Source organism: Nilaparvata lugens, chromosome X, assembly GCF_014356525.2.
Source record: "Nilaparvata lugens isolate BPH chromosome X, ASM1435652v1, whole genome shotgun sequence".
Lineage (NCBI taxonomy): Eukaryota > Metazoa > Arthropoda > Insecta > Hemiptera > Delphacidae > Nilaparvata > Nilaparvata lugens.
This window is the reverse complement of record NC_052518.1, coordinates 85,346,145-85,363,811: the sequence shown is the minus strand read 5'-3', so window position 1 is coordinate 85,363,811 and position 17,667 is coordinate 85,346,145. Positions and strand designations below refer to the sequence as shown.

General features: G+C 33.3%; 1 protein-coding gene across 1 annotated transcript in view; it reads right to left on the bottom strand.

Annotated features, from left to right (window-relative positions):
* The window catches only part of LOC111045140, a 192,677-nt gene that overhangs the window by 92,976 nt on the left and 82,034 nt on the right, over positions 1–17,667 (bottom strand). Inside the window, exons 19-27 of the mRNA XM_039442087.1 lie at positions 17,164–17,392; positions 15,283–15,555; positions 14,306–14,480; positions 12,796–13,108; positions 11,636–11,756; positions 10,521–10,741; positions 9,572–9,722; positions 6,754–6,837; positions 4,544–4,768 (exon numbers count right to left, since the gene is read on the bottom strand). Of these exons, the coding sequence (XP_039298021.1) occupies positions 4,544–4,768; positions 6,754–6,837; positions 9,572–9,722; positions 10,521–10,741; positions 11,636–11,756; positions 12,796–13,108; positions 14,306–14,480; positions 15,283–15,555; positions 17,164–17,392 (1,792 nt within the window). The remainder of the gene's footprint in view (positions 1–4,543; positions 4,769–6,753; positions 6,838–9,571; positions 9,723–10,520; positions 10,742–11,635; positions 11,757–12,795; positions 13,109–14,305; positions 14,481–15,282; positions 15,556–17,163; positions 17,393–17,667) is intronic.

Sequence of the window (17,667 nt, the reverse complement as noted above, 5' to 3'; positions counted from 1 at the left end):
AGTTTTTTCTAAGTAGCCGAATCATTAATTCGAATATATATCTAGTCTCAATACTGTACGACGATCTCCGATTCAACTCAACTCAACTCCAGGTATGAAAGTAAAATCATGGAAGGCAAACAATGGGCCTTTCACTGTCGACTGTTGTAGAAATATCATAACATCTACAAATCATTGATTCAATTGTTGAAGATACTGTATTGTCACAGTAGAATACCATTCCACAGCTAATATAATGAAAGCAAATGTGTTTTAACTAACAATTTAATCTAAGTATGAATGTACGGGTGGAATAACAGCAAACACTATTTCTTAGACCAAGTCAATCTAAATTAGGCAAACAAGGACAACTTCCCTTGTGAAAAAAATTCTCTATCAATCAATCATATTTCATTTATTCAAGTAGTTGCAAATAAAAGACAAGCTTCACAACATTGAACCGTCACAATCAATAATAAACACAGAAGATACAATAATGCAAGGAGGAGACATCAAAGAAAAAAGACTGCCTCTAAAAGCACCCCCTGGAAGAAATCGATTTCAGTAGATTTAAAGGAAATTTTTATTTTTTAATAATTCTATGATATGTAATTTTCTTCCCTCAAGAATTCCACACATTCATCCGCTGTGTATGGCGCTATTTTTAACAGAACTTCCCTTATCCTTCCGGTCATCTTTGAAAAGTTGGAAAAATATGTAAAATTATAGGGGAGTCTATTTTTATTTTCATTATTTTTAATTTTTTTCTATCTAAGATAGACCAGCTGAGATGAATTCCAGATAATTCATAACCTTCATATGAAAAACGTCATGTTTTTATTTGATTGAAATCACCTTGTAAGAATGTTTGGTGGCCTGAGAATAATCCTTCATCTTCGACGATGTGAAGGTTGAATGATGAGATGAGTAACTCGAAAAAGAAATGGAAGAGGAGGATGAATACGACAAAGAAGAGGAAGAAGCCCCTGAAGAGGACATATTCACTTTCGACACAAACATATTTGTTTTTCAAGTCAGTGCCTGGTTGAATCTATTTGCTTCATAGGGTTGGAAAGTGAGAGTTCACAGAACACTAGATAATGGCACTTTTGATGATTATCTATTTCTTAGTTATTTTCAATGAACTTGGAGACAAAAAACCTGAGCACAGCTAATGTTCACAAACACACGTGGTGATGAGACTGGAAAATCAATAGTCAACAATTGTTTTCTTGTACCACAAGAAGATGATTCACTACATGATGTACCAGTACATGATGATACAAAGTTGAGTAATGTATCAAAAGAGGAAGCCCACACTAATAATGCAACTGTAAACCACTGTTACTGGAGAATGACCGATATTCTGTAATGTAACATTTGATCATGTTGAAAGCTGGCTGAAACAACGACCGAACTCAACGCGCTTCAAAACAGAACTGCCGTGTAATGGACGATGGAGGAAAATCATCAGAAGAAGGAGTAAGAAACAAGAGGTAACAAAATCCAAGAGCAGGGGAAATGAGCGAGGAATAGTCCGAAAGGTGGGCGGATTGGATTTACAAGAAAAGCGTAGGCCCTGATTCAGAGTGTGACTTGAATATGAAATTAACAAGATAGAAAACGATAGGTGTGGAAGTAGAATTGGGGAAGAAGCGAGAGAGACCAAGAAAGTGAGAGTGTACTGTCACACCGGCAATAATATTGCGGCGATCCTCTGCCATTCATACATTTGGGTTGGCCGCAGACACCAAAACCAAGTAGGTGTTGCATTCTGTGAACTTCAAATAGGAAAAAAACCTGAGCGAAAACGAATCGCCGAACGAAGAATGACGATAACTATTATTATTACTGTTATTATTACCATTATGACTGGAAAACATGACTACAGACATTGAAATCTATACTTGCATTGGTGGGCGAACGGGTTGACCCGGAAATTTGTGTGGGAAGTTAATTGGCTGAAGGTTTTACCTTGACTAAAGATTATATAGGCCTCATGGGCGGCAGAAGTCATCACAGTAACAAGGAGGGGAAACTGTACATTGTTTCTTTACATTCAGATGATTTACAATAGTTAGGCTACCAAATAAACGAAACATAATAATCGGTAACATCGTATTTCATAGGATTGCAGAATGCATTAATGCAACCAGCTACAAAAAACGTTTTGTAAAGATGTGGGAGACTTGAAAAAACTGAATAAACTGCAATAGGCGTTCACATATGAAGATCAAGTTCGGGAATATTATTCTTAATTATTACAGTACAAACATTCCTGAAGAAAATTAGACTAGGAATATTGATGATATAAAATTCAGGTCAAGGAGAAACATTTTATAAATTCCAATGAAACATTATAATATAATATTACAACAACGAAATTTTATAGGGCTTCCAGAGAGGAAACGATCAAGAGTAGACAAGAAACATTGAAGTGTACAATTATTTACTGTGCAGATTTGCACTACAGGCGGACAACCCAAGGATATTTCATATGATTTGATAATTGATGGATAATTGGCATGTGCTAAAGAACACTGGCTTTAATTACAAATGTCGAAAAACAATTAAACTACAACAGATGTGATGTATAATGTTTTAAAAGCATAATTATTCCAATGATTTCATCATAAATAATGACTCTTGCGAGTTGCTGAGGGAGTGAACAGGGGAGAAGACATTTCGGAATTGTGCCGGAACCAATAGGCTAAATCTAATCAATGTTTCTTTCACTGAAAACTCATCAGAAATACTGTAAAATGAATCAATTCATTTAAGTTCAGTGTCTACAATTTTTATACTGAATAATGCCCCATTCTTGTGTATGGATAATGAGATGAGATGAATCAACAACCATGCGCTTGGAGCGAGTCGAACCCACGACTGGTAAAAACTTATAGAGGAAGATATATAGATATGTGAAGGAATACGAGGTATATAAACTTGACAGGCATCAGCGAAAGCAACTGAAGTTGCGACGATCCAGATCACTAGGGTAAGCCAGTTCACTATTTGATTAAAATTTTAATTTCAAAATTCTAATTCAGTTATGGGGATAAATAAGATAATCTATACTGAATTTTGTCAGTGTCTTTGAAGAAAATTCTAGTTTTAAATGGAACTGGAGTGTTCAGAACAAAAGAGCCATTAAAGAAATGAAATAAAGATTTCACATTCTTTTATAAACATATTCAACAGTGGAAAGAAAATTGAACTACTTCTCTTCTCTAAATTGTATCATGGAGTTTATTGAAGCAAAAAATTATTGATGTAATGAAAGACAAAATCCCTGAATAAAAATAATGTTTGATAGTGTGTACCCAAAAAATAAGATTGATCTACAACGAAGAGTTACCAATTTTACTCTCAGAATGAGTCCAATGGAAATCACTCTGATTCATTAAAATTTGAGAGAGGAGTTGTTAAGTTATACAAGGTATATAAACTTGAAAGGTATGCCAAGAGTGTCATTTATTCAAGATCAACCAGCCGTGACAAATTACAATGTCAATGAGTGAGCCAACTACATATACTGTATGTATAGAGCATTTTATTGATGTTGTGCATATGATTTCATCAACTCGTGTAGATTAGAATAGCAACATAATGCTTTCTATACTAAGTAGGCCTAAAGATAAGACACTCTTGTGAGACATTCTATTAAGGGCAACCAGCTGAAAGTCAACATTGTTACATGTTGTATCCAGGCCAATTTTCGATATTTCCATATCATGAAAACAATGCATTATGTAAGATTACTGTAATACAATCAATTAGGTATACATCGATCTGGTGAAATTGCTGAATTATGATTTTATAACAAAACGTCATATGTTACAAATATCAATAAATTGCTATTACTATCATGAGTTCTATATATATATTTGGGACTGTGACTTGTTTTTTCTTTTCCGTATTTTTTTTATGATAGAATAGTTTTCTTGATCAATAAATGTATAAAATATGCATTAATCTTATCAAATGTCACTTTTTTGCATTCTTTCACCTAACTCATCACGGCAAAGGTTGACTGTTGGGGGGAGGGGGGCTTATATGAAGGCTCAGTAGATCTATTATACGATATTTCATGAAAGTAATCTTTAATAAAATATTTAATAGTCTGATACAGTTCTTATAGGGTTTAATCTACAAGTTATTCAAAGATATTTTATACTTTTATACAGTATTTCATCGGCCCCTAAGACTGGTGTTGCCAGACCAAACGCGCAAGGAGCTAGAACCTATAGAACACGAATTTTGGATCATAACATATAAGAAAACAACCCAACATATTCTTTATTCTTTATTGATTGATGAACAAGTTTATTATATGATAAACAAGTTGAATAATGACTCCAAAAAAGAGAGATATCATGGCTAAAAATGTATAAATATGTATTTATGTATAAATATAATGTATAAATACATACTTCACAGCTGTTGAACTGGGTTTATCTAATATTTTAATAATGTTCATAACAAGCATTCGCTCGTTTGGTCCAACCCCAGCCCTAGATACCGCATACTATAATGTACATGAATGAAATAATCGACTACTAACCTGAAATTCAGTGTCATGAGGATTCATCTCGGCCAACTTCTTCATGCGATCTTGAAGAATGGAGACTAGCGCCTGGAACCGATGGTTGAGGATATCCAAGTCCCTGGCGACATCCGCCTCGCCGCCGGACCCGGGACTAGTCGCAGCCGGCGAAGAGGCGTCCAGGCTGGGGTGGACGTCCTCCACTAGCCACTCTCTGTACTTCTGCAGGCTACGGTTGTAGATCTAACCGAGAATCCCCACACCAAGGAGACGATGTCCCCCGAGGTTAAAAGTTATAGGTTAGCTTTGGTTAGGCTTAGTTTTGTTAAACGTTATTATTAATATAAGGCTATCAATGCTTCTTGCCAACTGTAGACAACATCAGTCTACTGTTCGATTATACAGTTTAGTTTATATGATTGTACCTTCCGTGATTCCAATTTGAATTCTTGCAAGACAAAACCGAAAAACACCATCCACGTGAAAAGCCAAGAGGTTCACTCCTCTTGCATGATTTCAATAATATTTGGTTATAACTGTCTTAAGATGTGTACAGACTTGAGCGCCACGAACAGAGACCGTATGGTTGTTATCAGCTGATGCTATAATCATTATATATGTTTAGCCTATACTGTATATACATCTATAATAAGCACATCATCAGCCAATGGAAAGCGTACGATCTGTGTTCGTGGCACGAAAAGCCAGTTACACACACATCGATTTTTGGACGTACGATTTCTCGCAGTCCTTATGAATTCTATTTGATTAAACAGATGATATGAAACAGATTATGTTTGTGAAGCTCCGTAGAATTCATAACGACGGCAAAAAATCGAACCTCCAAAAATCGATGTGTGTGTAACTGGCTTTTGTCTGTACAGTGTACACAGCTTAACATGGATGTCAATTATTGTTTCTTGATCTTCAATAGGTAATGCATTTCGGAGAATACTGGATTTACTGTGTGATCAATATTACCCTCTATAATCCGTACAATATGAGAAAAACCCTCAAGAATAGTGAGTTCGGATTGATCAGCTCACTAGGTTAATAATTTAATGGTACAAGCTAACAGTTTTATTGTCCAAAGGTACATGAAAAATCTGAGAGATAAGCAATCAAGTTTAAACCAAATCTGAATGGCTTGTGATTTGAACGTAAATGAATAACAGTATAATTAATGTGATTTATTGAACAAGTTTAATGATTTCGATATTTTTTCCAAACAAGAATTCAAATTGAAATAGCGGTTGAGATGCATTGACATCTGTTTATTAATACAGGCTATACAAGTCAGAGTAAATAGTAATATATGTAGCAGTGTTGTTGCTCTCTATAAGTCAATAACAATTCTTGTGAAACTTTTGAATCGGTTATATGTAACAAACATATAGATGATAACGAATATTTTGCAAGAGTATAAACATTACTTTCTTCTAATTTGAGGGTCCGATCTCAAAACATTCTATTTAATTTAGCTTCCCTCTAATCAAATATTCAAGCTTTTCTAGTTAGCTGAAGCAGAAAAATATTGTTTGAAAGTTTAAAAATATTATAAGGTGTTCTGTCAGCTCCCAAAATTTTTATTCTCATTATATCATAACGTAAAATTTTAATCAGATTCATACAATATTGCTATCGCATTACTTCATTCAGATTGAATATCAAGAACCAGAATAAAGTATAGATAAGAACTTAGGTTTTTGTCTGAATACTAAATTAATGATTACCAATTGATAGTGAATTCATTTCGCTATCAATCATTTCACTAGTAAGGAGCTTCAACTAAAGTTAAACATGAAATACTTTTTAATAAAATCCAACGTGTTTTTTATTCAAATGTGGAGCTATAAAAAAATTGTGTGATGATCTTGTCATTCAGTCGAAAACCTTTGTCCTCGTAGAATATGTCTAGAATATTTAACCAATTTCATATTTATTTAACGTGGAAAAACATAGTTCAATAATAATTTTTGAGTACCAACCGATATTGACATATTTTGTGAAAGAACATTATAAACCGCTCTAGCAATCTTCGTATGCTTACTTCCCAATTATCATTCAGCTGTCTTGAAAATATAATTAACTTAAATCCAAACGTTCATGAATGATGAAATATGCGTGATAAATATATACATTTCGCGGCCAATATTTACATGATCAACGTGAAAGTAATTAGAATGGTGATTAGTCGCCATTTGCAATAGGTCATAAATTGATCTAACCTTGGCTTCCCTTATGAATCTTCCTCCATCGATATTTACGGTCTCGATGACGCTAGTTCGTTCGATTACACTGTTGAACAGTGCCTGAAACACAAACAAAATTTTTATTAAAACGATCACAATCATAACACTACTTTCAGTTCCTTTCACTTGACCTATGGATTAAATCCTTTGAAAATAAGTGTCAAACTGCCTTTACAAAACAAGCTTATTTTGTATGGGCAGTAAAATTAACTTGTTCTGTATATGCAGTTTGGCACTTGTTTGTTGGGCTCCTTGGATAAAAATTTAAGATCAGATCAAATTAGTTAAATACTCATTAAACCCCTCCATTGAATCTTATTTCTCAATTGAAAAATGTTTAATTGATTAAATGTTACCAGTAAATGATGATTTAATGAAACATAAAACTCTCTAACCAATCAATTACTAATTATAAACTACTAGTAGTTAACCCGTGCTTCGCAAGGGTCTATTTTAAAACTTTGCAAACTGAAAACTTGACGTAATAAAAAATTCGAAATTTGAAAATAGGCCTATAACCATCCTCTGTTAATGAAGAATCTTTATGCAAAATTTCAAATCAATCAGTCCAGTAGTTCAGACGTGATGATGGGTCAAACATAATTTTCCTACATAATTTCACGTACGTGTATGAGCCAGCTCTTTCCATTATTATAGTAAAGATGATGGATATATGGATGATTTGTCAGTATCTTTGAATGAGAATAACTTTTGAACGGTTTGAGAAATCGGTGCGGTTTTCACCATTCATTTTCTCTTGAAATTCTGTATCATATGACCAACGTAAGTTTTCTGTCTTCTAACTTTGTCATATGACTACCTTCTAATTAAAAAAAAAATGAAGTTGAATTCAAAATGGCGGAACAAAATTTTGATGCGACAGAAAATCAGTTATTTTTATTCGAATACCTATCATCTAATGTCCCTTTTAAAAGAAATGTTCAGCTGATACAACAACTGGAAGCATCACAAATTGAAAACTTGACGTAATGAAATCTTGAAGAACTGAAAATAGGCATATCACCATCCTCGGTTTATTAAGAATCTATATGCAAAATTTCAAATTAATCAGTTGAGTAGTTCAGACGTGATAATGCGTCAAACATAATTCCCTATTCCTTACATGTATAAGCCAGTTCTTCCCTTTATTATAGTATAGATAACTGAAGAAGACATAATATTTGAGAACCTCACAGAATCATATTGATTTTTTTCAATACATCAATAAATTTTAGTATCGATTAGATCCTCCTCAATTTGAATCAGGCAGCCTTTTGTTTTCCCAATTCTAAACAAAATACCTAAAATATTTGTTTCACTTGGAATTTGTATTTGATAGTACATTATAACTGAAGAATGTGAATTATTACTTATTTTATTGTGATCTATTCATGTTTCTCATATGAAATTCAATGATAGGCCTACAGCATGAAGAGACTATGTCCATTTCATTTGTACTGTTGCCAAACTTTTACATTAAAAGTAATTATTTGATAAAATCCCAGTTTAATTGTAATGAAAACAAATTCCTTCAAAAAATAATTGATAATAATACGTTTCGAGGGAAAAAATTAAGAACAAAAAAATTGGGAAGAATCGGGATTCGAACCGAGGAACCATCGCTCCGAAAGCGAGCGTTTTATCGTTACGCTATACGCCTCCGTTCAAACATAATCGTCTTGTAACAGCATTGTAAAACCTCCTCATAAAATAAACACACTTCTAGGCTACAACAATAACAATGTAGCCTATGACGTAAATAGAACTTCATGTACGGTAGCATGAATGAAGTTTGAGCATTAATTCTGAAAAATCTAGAAGAAAAATCGAAATTTGGGCTTCCAGGTGCACGAGATTGATATTTATAGAATCTATGTGCGAAATTTGGAGTTCTAAATCATTCCCGTTTTTCCGGTATGCAATCCACAAGTTGACATGTTTTGATGCGAACAAACACAACCCTACTCTCTCTTATTATATAAAAGAAGATACTTAAAAGCAAAAACACTCGTTCTAATGTTCTGTAGTACGTTACTCAGTCTTAAGCCAGTTACAAACACATTGATTTTTGTTTATACGATATTTTGTCAGATTATCGAATTCTATCAGATTAAACGGAACTTGACAAACATCATCTGTTCAATCTAATAGAATGTATAAGAACGGCAAAAATTCATACGAACAAAAATCGATGTGTATGTAGCTAGTCTTGCTATAGAGAAAAGATACCGTTAATTGCATTATTCGTATCTGATATTAATTAGTGATGAAGACAATGTGTTTCTGATGTACAGAAAACTCTGAATAATATTAAATGCTCATAATTAAAGATGTCTTTATGAGAGGTGGGTCTATTCAAAGTATCTCCACCACCAAAACCCATATGCAATAGGAAAATATATTGAACAGCATAGAGAATGGAATTTAGTTGTCAAGAAATCGAAGATCTAATTCAGGCAGTGCGCATTTATTTCATCTTTACTTACAATGCGCATGAAATTTCATTTACAATCCTCACCCTTTTCATATTTTTAACAACACTCCAAATAGTTAACGATTGCAGTTTTATCATAACTGTAAGAAATATTTGATTGAAAAAAGTTTACACTTTCATCAGAATTTCTTCATTACCACCCTTATCCTAATTATGTTTCTCAGCAATTCATCTTTGAATGGGTTCATCATGAAATGAATTACAATGTATTGTGAAAAAGTTGATTTGTTCCAATTTCCTTAAGAGATGCAAATTTTGGAAAATATATCAAAAAGGATAAATTCAAATAATGTTAGTTACCTTGGTCGGTTCGATGTGTTCCTTAGCTTGTGATTTGATAGGTGCTAAGCTGTTGAGTTGATTGTAGCTCGTATCCAAAAATGTGACTTCGGTTTGGTAAGAGTTGGCCAGCTTGGTCAAATTGCTGTATGCATTTTCACAAGAGCGCAATCTGAAAATTAACAACGATATTCATAAAAGTCTGTGGAAGATGGATGAATTTCAAAATATTTTCATTAATGATTAGCCATAAAGATTAAGGTACAGGATACTATACTTTGAAATGATAGACTTAGCGGTATACTTGATTATTACACACAATTATTTATTAAAATTGAAATTTATAATATCTACGAGTAAAAAGCTCATCATGATCTTCATACTTGAAAATAGCTCTAGAACCCTCTGTAGTATTTTATATACTAGTTGTAGTTACACTTTATACTATTTCGGATGAAGTTCCAATTAATTATGAGATTATTTATGAGATCCAACTTGACTTTAAGGTGTATTTCTATCATGAATCCAACACTTTAAAATGGCTCATTAACTCTGTTGATTAGTTTATTCAAATACGTCATTTTTAAAGTGTCAAAGGAGATAAACATGATTTAAAGCTTTATTTTTATCAAGATTGTGACATTTTTTGAAATTACTCACAACTTCAATTTCTTGGATAAATAATGTAAAATTTATTTCAATTAATTTTATTGATGTCATACATTTTAATTTTTACAATATTAACAAACATTATTTTTGAATTTGTTTTTGGCATGTTTTTTTACTTTTCTAGCACTACTAACCAAGTTTAGGTAAGTATTGCTTTTAAAAACCGTGAGGTACCTAAATTTTGAAGTGACTTTCAACTTGTTTTTTACACTACATTCATAAGTACTACTCTGTGTTGAAGAGGACAAACATGATATTCAGCTTTTGATTTTTAGAAGTATTTCTAAAGAAATTTCATCACCTGTCCATAAGTTGCGAACAGATATTGTTCCATCGCTGTGTGAGACGGTGAAGATCGGTGTCTAGACGTTCCATGTCCGGATGAGGCGCACCTCTGGGTGGCAAATGAGCACGGGACTTGTCAACCACTCTGCGCACATTTGCTCCATCCTCTATCAGCTGATCTACAGCTGGCTGCTGCCGACTCACGTCTTTCTGGAGACGGATGAGTTCCTCGTGAACCTGTAAACATGACAAAGTAATGTATTCTAATGTATTTACCCAAGAGCACTTGGAAATTGGATGTGATTGTCTTACCGTGACTGAGATAGCTCAGGTACTAGCAAATTTGATGTGGATGAGCTTTGTTTTAGCGTTAAGCGGTAAACCCCTTTGAGTTGTATTATTATTTCTATGTTTCCATGATGATTTATTCTATATTCACATTCTGAAGAGATTCAACTAGTTCTTTTGCAAATTTAAAATACCATGCATAATTTTTTTTAAACTTTGTAGTAGAGAGTATTTACTCACTGATTACTACGAGTAACAATTGTTTCTCCAAATTGGATTGGCATCTCAAGACTGACTGCATAAGGTAGATTCGTCTGTATAAAATGAGTTGAGACTTGGAGGAAATAACAATGTTGTCAATTTGTGCGAAATTTTAATATTTCTTGCAAACCCATAGGACAGGATGTATTCAATTTGACAACAATGTCGATGCAGAGTTGTCAATTTGAATATATCCAGTCATATGGGCTTGCATGCAATTATTGAAATTTCGCACAATTTGGCAATACGGATATTTTTAAAAGTTTCAACTCATTTTATACAAACTATAGTATCTCAACCTTACTATAGACACGATACTCACAGTCAGTCTGATGAGAACAGACTGTTAATACTGGTAATCTACAATGATGTTTATAAAACTTGGTATATTCTATAGTAGAAAAAAATGAATCAACAACACCGTAATCACATGGAGAATGTAATGCTCCCTTTGTGAAAACCTAAATAGTTCAACCTGCTTCACTCCCCTCAATTTGTAGCCCTTTCTGATAAATCATATTGAAAACGTAGGTATTTTTATTTGTGTTATACATTAGTTTGAATAAAATTGTGATAGCTCACCCGTTGTAGAGATTCTAGGTTGGAAGGCATTTCTCCAAAGGAAGCAAGTCGCAGTTCGAAATCGGATAGGCATGTGTTTGCTTCATCCAGACTGCTGAGCAGCATTTCCACACATTTGAGTCTAAAAACAAAATAATCATTATTTTAATAAAACTTTCTCAATAGAAAAGACAACATGAATCGATTGCATTTTTATTCGGTCATTTCATTGTATCCCTTATTCTTGGATCAAAAATAGCTAGATAAATGAATCGATTGCATTTTTATTCGGTCATTTCATTGTATCCCTTATTCTTGGATCAAAAATAGCTAGATAAATGAATCGATTGCATTTTTATTCGGTCATTTCATTGTATCCCTTATTCTTGGATCAAAAATAGCTAGATAAATGAATCGATTGCATTTTTATTCGGTCATTTCATTGTATCCCTTATTCTTGGATCAAAAATAGCTAAATAAATGTTGTTTTTTTTAATTTAATGTTACATGTGTTACGTATGTGATACTTCAATGATTTAGTTGGATTGGATTATTCATTACATTTTCGTATGAGTGTCGTTCTAGTTACGTATAGTTATAGATTCAACAAAGAAAGAGATGAGCTCAAAAATTAACTTTACAATAACAATAAACAATACTGATAATACAGTACATTATACTGAAAATGACCACACTGATTGCAAGAGTGATCCATTTTCTGAATTGGATAAAAATATCATACATAGCTTGTTCATGGGAAATATACATTCACTTATCCTTCCTATCCTATTCTGTAAACGAAATAGAAACATATTCCGAACTAAATAACTAAAATGCATCATCAGTGAATATTTATTCTCATCCGTCATCCATTGAGTGTATATTTCATACGTAAGTCCACCAAAATTGAAATAAAAACACCATGACAAACAACAGTGAAAATAATCAGAACATAAATAATAATTATTCTGGACTACACATTTTCTCGAATATACATGACGAAATGGTATATATTTTATACTCAAGTCCACCAGCATTGAAATCAAAACACCATGACAAATAACATTGAAAATAATCAGAGAATACAATAATTCTTCTAGACTACACATTTTCGCGAATATACACGACGAAATAGACCTTGAGATATAATATTCAAATTATTCTTTCTAATTAGTGCTCACCTCTCAACATAGAGATGCGAGCAATTCCAAACATTGTTCCACTGCGACAGAAGCTTGTCAAGACGCTGTTGCTGCGCGGGCGTTTTTCTAGTGATGCTCTTGAATGTGGCCTGAGCGGTCTCCAAATCAGGCGCCAGAGACTTCAGTGTCTGTTCGAAGTCCTTGTGTTGCACCACCAGATGCTCCAGAGTGTCCAGGTCACGTGGTACAGGACTGTTGAGTCGTGTGTTGAGTGTGCGTTCGGCTTCATCCAGGGAGGCCGTCAGAGCTGTCGCTTGATCGTTGAATATTCTGCCGGCATTTTTGCTTTCCTCTGAAACAGAAAATAACATTACTAAGGATATAGCACTGAATAGTGACAAGCACTGAAATATAACTACTATCCAAGATTATCAAATTTGAAATGATAGTATTTTTTACTCAAGTTAAAGTAAAATAAGTAGTTATTACATATCTTTAAATAAGTGATATTTTTGACAACATCTCAGAGTTTTCATTAGTATATTTTCTCTACAACAACATAAAGGAATCCATTCCTTTACCTCTCAAAGGTACTTTGTAGTACCTCTCTGAAGTACCTGTCAAGTACTTTTGTCTATCTTGATGATGTTACTATTTCTGGAACCAAAACAAAAGAACATGCATTTTTGATTTATTGATTGACAATGGTGCTCTTCCTTCAAAAAGCCTGTAAAAAAGAAGTGAATTCTATTTGCATTATATTAATATTGGAGATTGTGATATATCAAAAAGACAAAGCACCGTTCAAATTGAGAACAAAGAGTGAGAAGCACATGGAGTTACTTACTGAGGGAGAACAAATTTATGTTTGTAAAAAGTAGGGATGAAAATAATAAACAAATGTAGATTAGTAAAATCATTAGTTATAAATGTATGAGTTCTTAACACAAAAGCTCATTGCTGAAACTCGTGATATTTATTCAGAATATTTTCTAATATTGTTGTTTTGTGTATTTGGATCAAATTTGAATCAAAATTGAATTCTAAGGAACCCAAATATTGTAATAAAATGTATATTGTCATTGCACAATTTATATGGACAGCAGGAGTCGGGAACAAATTTTGTTCGTGGGGAATGAAACATCATTTCAAATTATCTCTATTATTATTATCTATTTCGGACGTTTAAATATTATCTAAATTTGGGAGAGAAATAGTACAAGGAGTATCCTTAGTTTTTCTCTCTCGGTCAGTGCTTTCTTGTAAAAATAATAAATTAAATAGGTATCTCATTTATAACACTATTTTAAGAAAACGAATATTGTCTGTAAATGAATAATAATGGACAGCATGAATAGTATACAAATTTAAATGAAAAAGACGAAGAAATTGTCTAAAAATTCTCATTTAATATGAATAATTACCACAATATCAACTCTTCAACTACACAAAAAGTTACAAATTTAGTTCGTAGGAAATCAAATATCAATTCAAATTAACGTTGTTATCAAATTTGAATAAAGAATAGTAAACCCTGGATGTAACCCACCTTCAGCACGAGCTCTCCTTTCAAATTCATCGAAAAGACGATTGACATCATCCATCTCACGTCTCAATCTGCGCAGTTGAGGATCCGATGAATCACCCTCTGACAGCAGTTTTGAAGCATCCTCGTTCAAAGCCTTGCGGATAGCGTTGCGTTGATCAGCTCCCATTGCCAAGAACTGGATTAGAAATAAAATCCAACATAAGTCTCCAAAAATGGTTAAAAATGTTACAAGATTGATAGATTGTAGGCCTAAAGGATTTCTTGTAGCTTGTAAGTATCTACTGAGTTGATAAATAATCTCCCCATTGCTCGGTTCAAAAATAATTAAATAAATCGTGTTTAGTATCTTCTTGAAGTTCTACTCATTGGAAAAGTTTTTTACTCACTACTTCTAAATGGATTTTGTTGCAATAATTATTATTATGTTTTTTGACGTTGCCGATGACGGTGGGTCCGATGGTAAAAAATTATATCGATCTATCTACTTGTAGGTATGAGTTGGTTGTAATGAGTAATATCATTTTTTTTTTAACTATTCGATTGACTGGTATAAAACATATTTGAAAAATGTAATAAATGAAGTCGATAACCATAATGAGAATAGATATCGGAAAGTATCAGAGGAAAATATTCATGGGATTGTAAAATGAGTTTAAAAAGACTACAAATCCTACGAATTTTATATCAATATTTCACATGATCTGATCCAATTTACCAACAATCTTGAAAATACTATTTTATGTTATATTAATTACTAATGTAAATATATCTGAAATTGATAAAATATCCAGCTCAACATATGAAACTGAACCGATAATGAATTACTTGTAATCTTCACTAGATCTAACAAAATTTTACAATTACTTCTACTGTATATGATTTACTTTATCGCTGTATGGAGCGCCTCCACGTCATGTTAGTACCTAACACACCATTATATCTATCACTATTCTAGTTTTTTCGTTACTATTACTAACCTGAGTCAAGTCCCATCCTCTGACGACACGAATTGTGGCAAAGATCATGTTCTGCCTCATTCTCAGCTGCTTCCTCTGCCACAAAGCAAGCGAGCGTTCGAACTGTCTCCTGAGACGCTCCAAGGCATCGAGTGCTTCCCTGTCTGGAGGTGGGATGAGGAACACTACTCCGGGCACATTGCAGTCCGATCCAGTCGACCCGTTCGAGACGCGCCACTTCACTCGCCCGGAGTTGTCATGCAGAATCCATTGCTCGCCCTTCTCTATGCGAACCTATACAAGGAACAGTCGAAATTGAATTTAGAATTGATCGACATTCGACCACAAATATAGAACCCGCATTCAAACAATCCACGCTTCACACTTTCCAGGCAAACCAGTAAAAGTTCATTTTAAAATTGACAACGATCCTAGATTGACACCTAGAATCTCAGAATCAAATCAAATTAAAATTTCATTCACAATTCAAACAATTGAGGGTCCTGCCAAACCCGAAGGTTTTTCGGCGGGTGCCCAGTTACAGAAGGACAAGTTAGAAAAGTTGAATAAAGTCTATAGTTGAAGTTTTAAAATGTAATGAATTCAATTGATTTCATCCAAGTATTATCTCAATTAGAAGTAGATATTTGGAGTTATAAAATGTAGTGCAATTGATCGTTGATAAGATTCATCTGAATTACAAGTATATTAGGTAGTAATAAGTATGTTATGAGTAAATAAGAACATATTCATGGCAGCAAAGAATAGATGTTGAGAATGTCAGATTTCAGAAGATTGAATCAACAATTGCAAGACGAGTTATAGAGTAGGTTTCATTGATTTAATACATGTATCATTTCAATTAGAACCACGTATATGTAATAGCAGTTTATTTATTTATTTACAATGCAAATGACACTAATGTAATAACATTGGAAGATAAAATAATAAGGAAATAATAAGTTTAAACGTGTGGAACAAACTATTGATTACAGTCATGTATCACCTCAATTGGATGTTTATCTAGTAATTAGTATGTTATAATGAGTGAACACCCATATCAGTAAAACAATTATATTAAGAATGCGAGTGTTGAAAAGATTATCCTATTCATTGAAGATGACATGAAGATGTACAGGGGAAAATCTCATTCTCATTGAAAAGTTCCTTGACTGTGATAGCATTTTGTTCAAAACAGAGGGTACTATGAGAGCAAAGCGCTAATTGTTTTTTAATTGGAATTAAGATGTCATAAAAAGCACAGTCCCTTTTTTAATCATTTCTAATTGAAACTATATATTCTATGAGAGCACATCTCAATGTTTTATCCTTATAAACTTCAATTATGAATACTAGAGCACAGCCCATTTAGGATCTTTGAAAATTTGAATTATGGGTAATATGAAAGCGCATCTCAATTTTGGATCTTTTAAAAAAGAAATCGCATAGAACATGAGAAAACATCTCATTTGTTAATCTTTAGACATTTGAATTATAGATTATATGAAACGATTCCCATCTCGATTTTTGATCTCTATAAACTGCACTTATAGATGCTATTAGAGCACAGCCAATTTAGGATCAATAAAAATTTGAATTATAGATGATATGAAAGCACATTTTGGATCTTTAGAAATTGAAATTACTCGTAATATGAGAGCACAGCATATTTTTTCATCCTTTGAAATTGAAATTATAGATACTATAAGAGCAAATCTCAATTTTGGATCTTTAAAAATTCAAATTACACAGAACATAGAGAACAGCTCATTGGTGAATCTTAAATAATAGAAGTTTTAATTATAGATTATATGAAACCCCATCTCGATATTAGATCTTTATAAATTGCAATAGAAGGAATTTAGTGTGATTGAATTTGAATAAATGGTATTTGGAACTTACGGCTCCTTGATTGTAAGAGCAGACGGCAAGGACGGGCATTGGACGCGCGACCGGTTGCCTGCGTTGCTTCAGTGGCACAACATTCTGCGCGCGCTTCTCCAGAGATGACACCAGCTCTCCTTGTGCGTTCAGCTCATCTCTCACCTCACCGAGGCCTCGCAGCAGCGCCTCTCCCTCATCCAACGTGAACTCAGATTGACTGTAGGTTGTATTGAGAAGTTCGTCTTTCCTGCAAGACAGCGATAGAGATTTGACATAAATAAAACAATATTTTGTTCTTTCAAATACATAACGCTGTATAAACCTACTGTTAAGCCCCGCATACACACATCAATTTTTGTTCGTACGGTATTTTGCCGTCCTTATAAATTCTATTAGGTTAAACAGATGATTTCAAACAGATTATGTTTGTCAAGTTCCGTTAAATCTGATACAATTCATAAGGACAGCGAAATAACATAACGAACAAAAACCGATGCGTAAGTGCGGGGCTTAATAGTATAC